The 8823-nt window shown below is 63.5% G+C and overlaps 1 protein-coding gene across 1 annotated transcript; it reads right to left on the bottom strand.

Moving 5' to 3' along the window:
• Window positions 1-3137: 3137 nt before the first annotated feature.
• LOC306957586 (histone H3.3A) lies at window positions 3138-4743 on the bottom strand (the record flags this gene model as incomplete). The annotated part of the gene is made up of 3 exons (XM_079551071.1): window positions 3138-3266; window positions 4247-4400; window positions 4616-4743. The coding sequence occupies 3 exons, from the start codon at window positions 4741-4743 to the stop codon at window positions 3138-3140; spliced, it is 411 nt and encodes a 136-aa protein (XP_079407197.1).
• Between the last annotated feature and the right edge of the window lie 4080 nt (window positions 4744-8823).

The following is an 8823-nucleotide window of genomic DNA, read 5'->3' as shown; positions in this document are numbered from 1 at the left end:
GGGGGCTCTGTCCCTCACCCATGGGTGCCCCTCACCCCCCGCCCCCCCCCCAAACACCCCCCCGTCCCCTCAGAGCCGCCCTACCTGTGCTGGGCTCGGGGCTGGCGGTGGGAAGGCGTCCCCGCGCCGGGGGGAGCTTTAAGTAGAGCCCCCCCGTGATGTCACCGCCCCGTTAATCCCCGGGGTGACATTGGGCCCCGCACGGGGCTTTAATCCGCCACCGCCGGCAATTAGCGCTCATCCCTCGTTAGCGGAGTGGGGGGGGGCATGGCGCTGACCCCCCCCTCAAGGCCTCGGGGTAACAACCCTGTAATTGATTTGTGATACGGGGAGCTGGAGGGGGGTTTCCCCTATGGGGCACGGGGGGGGGGGGGGGTTATCATGAGCCCCACGGATGCCCCCAGCCCTAATTAAAACCCGTGTCTAATTGCAGGGACTGACGGCGGGCCGCCCGGTGCTCATTAGGACCGACATTTGGGTGCACCCATGGGGGATGGGGGGGGGGGCACACAGAGCCCCCCATGGGGACGAGGATGGGTTTGGGGGGGGGGGGGGGGGCCGGGACCCCTGGGTAGGGGCCGTGGGGTGGAAACAGGGTGGGGAACCATGGGGAGGCCCCACGGGGTCCTCACTCAGCCCCCAGCCCTGGGGCAGCCCCCAAATCCCAACGCAGACCCCCCCCAAATCCCAACACAGACCCCCCCCAAACCCCAACGCAGACCCCCCCCCAAATCCCAACACAGACCCCTCCCCAAATCCCAACACAGAACCCCCCAAATCCCAACGCAGACCCCCCCCCAAATCCCATTGCAGCCCCCTCAGGTCCCAGCGCAGCCCCCCAGACCCCTCGCCACCCCCCAGCAGCTGGGAGCAGCGCTGCACCGGCCCCCCATTGGTTTGTTGTTCAGACGGGGGGGGTTGGGGGCTGATTAACCCTAATCCTGCAGCAGGGGGGGTTTGGGGGGGGGGTGGGTTGGGGGTGGGGGCAGCACAGATGCAGCATTGATTCACCCACGGCTGCCCCCTCCCCAGCCTGAGACCCCCAAATGATCCCCTTTTCAGGGTCCCCGTGGACTGGGATGCAGCCTGAAATCCCCGGCCCTATAATGTCCCCAAAATGGGGGTGAGGCTCAAAAGATGCCCCAGATCTGAGAGATTTCACCCCAAATCCGAGACACTTCACCCCAAATCTGAGAGATTTCACCCCAAATCTGAGATTTCACCCCAAATCTGAGACATTTCACCCCAAATCTGAGACACTTCACCCCAAATCTGAGAGATTTCACCCCAAATCCGAGGGATTTCACCCCAAATCTGAGATTTCACCCCAAATCTGAGACATTTCACCCCAAATCTGAGATTTCACCCCAAATCTGAGAGATTTCACCCCAAATCCGAGGGATTTCACCCCAAATCCGAGACACTTCACCCCAAATCTGAGAGATTTCACCCCAAATCCAAGAGATTTCACCCCAAATCTGAGACACTTCACCCCAAACCCTGACGATGCCCTGCTGACCGGAGGGGTGTCCCAAAGCCACCCCAAAGCACCCCGTGTCTGTGGGCCAACCTTGAAGGCTTTTAATCCACAAGGGAACCCCACGACTCCAATTAAACCCCGATAACGAAGGGCCCCAAAGCACGGCCGATGATTTTTGTTACCATTTTTGGGGCCGTTTTGGCATTTCGGGGTCCTGGAACGGCCCCGCGGGGTCCTACAGCGCCTGCCCCTGCAGAAGGAATGCAATTAGCCACTTTGTCATCGACGTTAATTAAAATCAACACGCCGTTTCTTAACGTCATCCTTTCCGGTGACGGATTTAAGCAGAAAAGCCCCAAACGGCGGAGTTTTAAGGCAGCGAACCCCAAAACGACGGCGTTTGAAGAAGCAAAGCCCGCAGAATTGTGGGTTTAAAGGCAGCGAAGCCCTGAAGCTGGGGATTGAAGGCAGCGGACCCCAACATGGCGGCGGCTCAAGGGCGATTCTCCGCCAGGGCCGCTCCGTGGGGCCGACCTCAGGCGCCCCCCCACCCCCCCCCCGGCCCCATAATCCCTCTTAGGGTGGCTCACATGGGGCTAAATTTACCGCCGGGGTGTCAGCAGCAATCAGTCACCCCCCCCCCCCCGACCCCCCCATGGTAATCCGGGTGCAAATCCCCCCGGAAAAGGAAAAAAACCCCGCAGCCAAGGGAAGGGAAGACCCCCAAACACGGCACAGCACCCCCAGGGCCCCCAAAACCCACCGCAGCCTTGGGGGGGGGGGTGCATGAGAGGGGGGGGGGGATTTACCGCTAACGAAGCAGCAAAGGTGGGGCTGGGCGGGGGTTAATTAGGAAGGAAGCTTAATGAATATTGAGGGCTTTATTTATTCGGGGCGGGGAAGGCGGCCCGGTACAAAGTGGAACACGAGGGATGTATGGGATGGGGGTGATGGTGGGGATGTGGGGCACGGCCGCTGCCCCACGGCGGGATGGGGGGTGGGGGGGCACGGGGTGCAGCCCCCCCAGCATGACATCTTGTGTACAAAACCCTCCCGTGCCCCCACGGCCGTATAATACAGCTCCCAAAAGAAAACCCCAACGCAGAAAGTGTACAAAAAGGGGCAAAAATAAAAGGGAACGTCCCCATCAAACACCTCCCCCCCCAAAAAGGTTTGGGTTTGGGATGCGCTGTGGGGTCTGACCCCCCCAGGTGTGGGTTTGGGGGCTGACCAACCCCAATGTGTGGGTTTGGGGGCTGACCCCCCCCAGGTGTGGATATGGGGCAGGTTTAGGGTCTGATCCACCCCCCAAAGTGTGGGTTTGGGGTCAGACTCCCCCCCCAGGTGTGGGTATGGGGCGAGTTTGGGGTCTGACCCCCCCAGGTGCGGATATGGGGCGGGTTTGGAGTCTGACCCCCCCCAGGTGTGGATATGGGGCGGGCTTGGGGTCAGACCCCCCCCAGGTGCGGATATGGGGCGGGTTTGGGGTCAGACCCCCCCCAGGTGCGGATATGGGGCGGGTTTGGGGTCAGACCCCCCCCAGGTGTGGATATGGGGCGGGTTTGGGGTCTGACCCCCCCCAGGTGTGGATATGGGGCGGGTTTGGGGTCAGACCCCCCCCAGGTGTGGATATGGGGCGGGTTTGGGGCCTGACCCCTCAGGCACGCTCGCCGCGGATGCGCCGTGCCAGCTGGATGTCCTTGGGCATGATGGTGACACGCTTGGCGTGGATGGCGCACAGGTTGGTGTCCTCAAACAGCCCCACCAGGTACGCCTCGCTCGCCTCCTGCAGGAGGAGTCAGCCTTAATTACAGCCCAGTTAACGAGCTCCTGGATCGCTTGGGGTGACTGGGAGGGATGGCAGCTCCTCGGGGCGAGGCAGGGAGGGCTTGTGACCCTTATCTGCCCCCGTTTCCTCCCAGTGCCCCCCATATCCACCCCCCCCCCATCATCTTCCTCCACCCCACCACTTCCCCACGCCCCAATCTCTTCCCACCTCCCCCTTGGTGTCCCCCTGTGCCCCCGCATCCCCCTGGAGCCTTAATATCTTCCTCCCAACACCCCAATATCTCCCCACAACGCCACTCCTCCCCCAACATCTCAGATCTACTTTGTGCCCCAGAATCTCCCTCCCCAGTATCTCCCCACATCCCGTTGTCTCCGACCCCAATATCTCCCCACTGCCCCCATGTCTCAGCATCTCCCCACATCCCAGCACCTCTCCTGTGCACCAACGTCTCCCCATGTCCCAGCATCCCCCCAGCACCCCAATGTTCTCCATCCAAGTGTCTTCATGGTGATCCAACGTTCTCCTCTGGGCCCCAGTGTCCTCCCAGTGCCCCCAGATCCCCTTCAGTGCCTCCCCATGTCCCAGTGTCTCCCCACTGCCCCAGCATCTCCCCACATCCCAGTATCACCCCAGCACCCCTGTGTCGCCCCAGTGCCCCAATGATCTCCCCTCAGCACCTTCACAGTACCCCAATGTCTCCCCATTCCCCAGTGTCTCCCCACTGCCCCCCATGTCCCCGTGTCTCCCCAGCACCCCACAGTCTTTCTACTGCCCCACTGCCTCCCAGCATCTCCCCAGAGCCTCAGCATCTTCTCCCCGGAGCCCCTCAATGTCTTTTCGGTGCCCCAATGTTCTCCCCACCCCCTCTTCATAGTATCCCAATGTTCTTCCCCCCCTTTCTTCGGGGTGCCCCAATGTTCTCCCCCCCTTCTCTTCACGGTGCCCCAGTGTTCCTCCCCCAACCCCCCTGCCCCCACCTGCAGTGCTCCGATGGCGGCGCTCTGGAAGCGCAGATCAGTTTTGAAGTCCTGGGCGATCTCACGCACCAGGCGCTGGAAGGGCAGCTTGCGGATCAGCAGCTCTGTGGATTTCTGGTACCGCCGGATCTCCCTCAGCGCCACAGTGCCGGGCCTGGGACAAACCACAGGAAAATGGGGACAAACCACAGGAAAACGGGGACAAACCACACGGAAACGGTGAAACCCCCTCAAAAATCCCAGCCACCCCCCGGCCTGATACAGGGCTGCTGTCAGAGCGGAACCAGAAATCTGTGTTTGATGTCAGCCCCCCCGGCCCCACCTGAGCCCACAAGGAACCCCCCCCCCCCTCCCGCCCCGGACCGGTACCGGTATCGGTGCGGCTTTTTGACACCGCCGGTGGACGGGGCGCTCTTGCGGGCCGCCTTGGTGGCCAGCTGCTTGCGCGGCGCTTTACCGCCCGTGGACTTGCGGGCTGTCTGCTTGGTGCGGGCCATGCTGCCCGCTCCTCAGGGGCTGCGGGACAAGAGAAGGCCGTTAAAACCCGAGCCCAGCGCCGTGGGGCGTCGAACCTCGCCGCCATGCTAAGGCCGCACCGTTCCCTCAGCGCGTTGGACTACAACTCCCAGAGGTCTTCGCGCCGCAGCAATTTTTTTTTTCTACCGCGCCGAACGCTGATTGGCCGCGCGGGGCCACGTGCCCGCGCAACGCCTCGCTGGTTCGCTACCGGCGCGCGGCCAATCCGTTTGTAAGCCGCCAGAAGCGGGGCCGCACCGCCCGCTCTCCCCGCAGATTGACACTCCCGTCCGCCTATCCTCTCTCGCAGCGCCGCGCGGCGGGAGCCAATCACCCGCGCCGCAACGACTGGCACGCCCCTCAACCTATCACCTCGCACCGCTCCGCGTGGCGGGAGCCAATCGGCGCCCCCGCTCCCCGCAACCAATCAGTGGCAGGTACACACGGAAGGCGGGACTTAGGGCAGCTTCTCCTCAGGCGACCTCGACTCCCCCCCACCCCCCCAATGCCCCCGCGCACCGGGAGCGGCCCCGGCAGCGGTCCCGAACACCGCCACCGGCCCCGCGCCGCCTTTACCTGCGTTCGAGGCCGCTGAAAGGCGTGTGGTGCGCGGCGGCGGCCGCGCTGGGGCTGCGCTCAGTGCCTGCCCGCCGCCTGCCCGCTGCCTTCTTTCCCGCCTTTCCCGCCAGCCCTGACACAAAATGGCGGCCCCGTTCCCGGCGTGCACCGCGGCGGGGGGGGGGGGGGAGGTTGGAGGGGGAGGGGCGGGGTCGGCTGAGGTGAGGCGGCCCCGGCGCCATCTTGGAGTCGTGGTGGTGATGCGCGAAGGGCCTTTGGGGGCCGAGGTGTGGGGCGGCCCCGGGGCGGGAGGAAGGGCCGAACTTTGGGGCTGGAGGGAACGCGTCTCGGGGTGGAGTGGCCTTAAAGGCCGTGGCTGGGCTGGAAGGGCCTCCCTGAGCCCACTCCTCCCATGGGCGGCTGCCCCCCACCGGCACCGAGGCCAGCCGTGGCCCTCATCTCATCTGAGCGCTGTGAGGGAGAAGTCCCAAACTCCGCATCTTTGTGCCCAAAAGTGGATACAGTGAAGGCTGGGTTTCCTCCCCAGCCCCACCTGCCTGTTGGGTTCTGACTGAACGCCTCCTGGGTTCCACCCCTCGTCCTTCCCCGGCACGTTTCAGGCACTGGTAAACGCACAAACCACGTTTTGTTGCTCAAGGGAACGTTGTGCTCATAACCCCGTTCCTTTTCCATCCCTACAGCCTGAGAAATCATCCGCCTCCCAGTGACTCAGTGACATCTCCACCCACCAGCTCAGAGCTGCACCCCTGGGAGGAGAACAGCGGAAAATGTGAATTCTGATTGGAATTTCAGGCGTCACCCCGAGGGAAAAGGCAGCGACAGGCAGAGCTCTGCTTGCTGCAGTCACCAGAGGGCACACGTCTGCTGCAGTGACACGGAAACGTTCCCAATTTGTGCTGTTCTGAGGTGAGTTCCTCAGTGAGACCCCCAAAATGGGGTCTGTGAGGGCGGGGGTCTGTGGGGATCTGCTCAGAGCGACGCCAAGCTGAAGGGGAACCCCAAAGCAAAGGGGGAACTGAACCAACAAGGGAATAAAAACGCAGAGCAAAGGGAAATGAGGCAGCCCAAAATTCCTTTATGGAGAAACGTCACCGAGGGGTGCTGTAATGGCAGAACAGCTCAACCCGGGAGAGGAGCAGCAGTCGGTGAACGATGCAGGCATAAAGCAGAACGTCGATGGCGTCAAACAAAACATCAATGGCGTCAAACGAAACCTCTGTGTCCTGAATTCAAACGTGGACAGCGTGTGCCAAACCTGGGTGGTGCAAAATGAAACCTGGGTGACATAAAGCAGAGCCTGGATGATGTAAGGCCAACATGGATGACATAAAACTGAATCTGGATGACATAAAGCCCAACCTGGACGACATAAAACTGAATCTGGATGACATAAAGCCCAACCTGGATGACATAAAACTGAATCTGGATGACATAAAGCCCAACCTGGATGACATGGAGTGAAGCGTCGACGACGTAAAGCAGACCCACAGCAGGTTGGAACAGGAGCTCTGGCTCCGGTGCCGTGCGCGGGTTCTGGAAGCAGCCCTGTGCCCGTGGGCTTTTTGGCTGCTCCCATCATGGAGCGCTGTGGCGGCAGAGCCAGGCTGTGCTGGGGGGGTCAGCGTGGGCCCCCACGGCCCCATTGGATGTGGGGCGATGTGGGGCCTATGGCAGGGCGGCTTGGATGGCGGCCACAAGGCGCTGCAGTTTGGCGTCCGTGTCCACGAAGCCGTCGCCGTTCTGCAGGGGGAGGGCGGTGGGTTTGGGTGGAAAATGGGGGGGGTTTGGGGTGATTGCATAGAAAACAGTGGGGTTTGGGGTGGTTGGGTGGAGAACAGTGGGGTTTGGGGGGTGGTTAGGTAGAAAATAGTTGGGTTTGGGGGCACTTGGGTAGAAAACAGTGGGGTTTGGGGGCGGTTGGGTAGAAATTAGCAGGATTGGGGGTGGTTGGGTGGAGAACAGTGGGATTTGGGGGGTGGTTGGGTGGAAAGTGGTGGAGTTTGGGGTAATTGGGAAGAGAATAGAGGGGTTTGGGGGTGGTTGGGTAGAGAATAGTGGAGTTTGGGGGTGGTTGGGTAGAGAATAGTGGGGTTTGGGGGTGGTTGGGTGGAAAGTGGTGGGGATTGGGGGTAATTGGGAAGAGAATAGAGGGGTTTGGGGGGTGGTTGGGTGGAGAATAGTGGAGTTTGGGGGAGGTTGGGTAGAAAGTGGCAGGGTTTGGGGTAATTGGGAAGAGAGTAGAGGGGTTTGGGGGTGGTTGGGTGGAAAGCGGTAGAATTCGGGTAGAAAAGAGCACGATTTTGGGGTGTTTGGACGGCAAATGGTGACTGGGGGGGGTCTGGGCAGCGCGAGGGGCTCTGCCAGCACCACGCACCTTCTTGGAGTGCACCAGGCGGTCGCCCACCGTCACCTCGAACCATCCCGTCACCTCCTTCGTGCCCTGGCCTCGCTGCGGGACACGGGGGGGGGGGAGAGGGGTCACCTCGAGACCCCACGGTCCCCCGCCACCCCCCGGCGCCCCGCTCACCATCTCCAGCGCTCCGGGGAAGCGCTTCTCCAGCTCCGCCCGCAGCCGTTCGTACTGCGAGGAGGAAACAGGAGCTCAGCGCGCGTGGGGAGGATTTGGGGGGGGGGCGGAACGGGGGGGGGAAACGGGCTCACCTTGGGTTTGTAGCCTCAGGCTCCGCTGCGGGAGAAACCCGTCCGTGTTAATGGGGGGGAAAACGGCCGGAGCCCCCCCCAAAAAAAACCTCCCCCCGGTGCCCCCTTACCAGTAGAGCACGGTGACACGGAGCGGCATGGCGGCGGCACCGCTGGTAGCAACGGCGGATTTAAGGGCGGATTTAATGGCGGTTCAACGGCGGTCGGTTCGATGGCGGCCGCCCCCAAGCGCCGCCCCCCCGCGCCGTGTCCCCGCCCCGCAGCCGCTGCGCGGGGCCGCGCTTGAGGCGAAAGGCGCCGGGTTCGGGCGTCGGAGGGCGGTGGGCGCAGGGCGGCCGCTGTGGTTTTGGGGAGGGGGGGTTGGGGGGGGGTCACGACACGACACGATACGACACGACACGACACGACACGACACGACACGACACACAGACGCTTCCCAGCTGCTCCGCAGGGCATCCCGGCGGCGTCCCGGCACACGGCAGCGGTGCCCCGAAGCCCGCAATCCCCCCAGTGCCCCCAGCACAGCGCCCGTCCCCTCGGTGCATCGCCCCGCCGCTCCCGGTGCCCCCACCGACCCGCCCACCCCCTCACCCGTTTCCCCCCACCCCCCGGCAGCCCGGTCCCGGGGCCGTGCTGCGCGCTCCCGCCGCTCCTCGGGGCCGCGCAGGGCTCGGGGCCGCGCTCGGCTCTCCCCGAGCGGACGGAGACGGCGGCGATGGGGCCGCGGCGCTGAGCGCGGGGAGGGGGCCCGGTGGGGCCGGGGAGGGGGGGGGTCCCGGTCCGGGGAGGGTCCCGGTCCGGCACCCCCCGCTCCCATCGCG

Source organism: Tetrao urogallus (genome assembly GCF_951394365.1).
Source record: "Tetrao urogallus genome assembly, contig: scaffold_204, whole genome shotgun sequence".
Taxonomy (NCBI): domain Eukaryota; kingdom Metazoa; phylum Chordata; class Aves; order Galliformes; family Phasianidae; genus Tetrao; species Tetrao urogallus.
The sequence above is the reverse complement of the archived record's forward strand: the minus strand, read 5'-3'. Positions and strand labels throughout refer to the sequence as shown.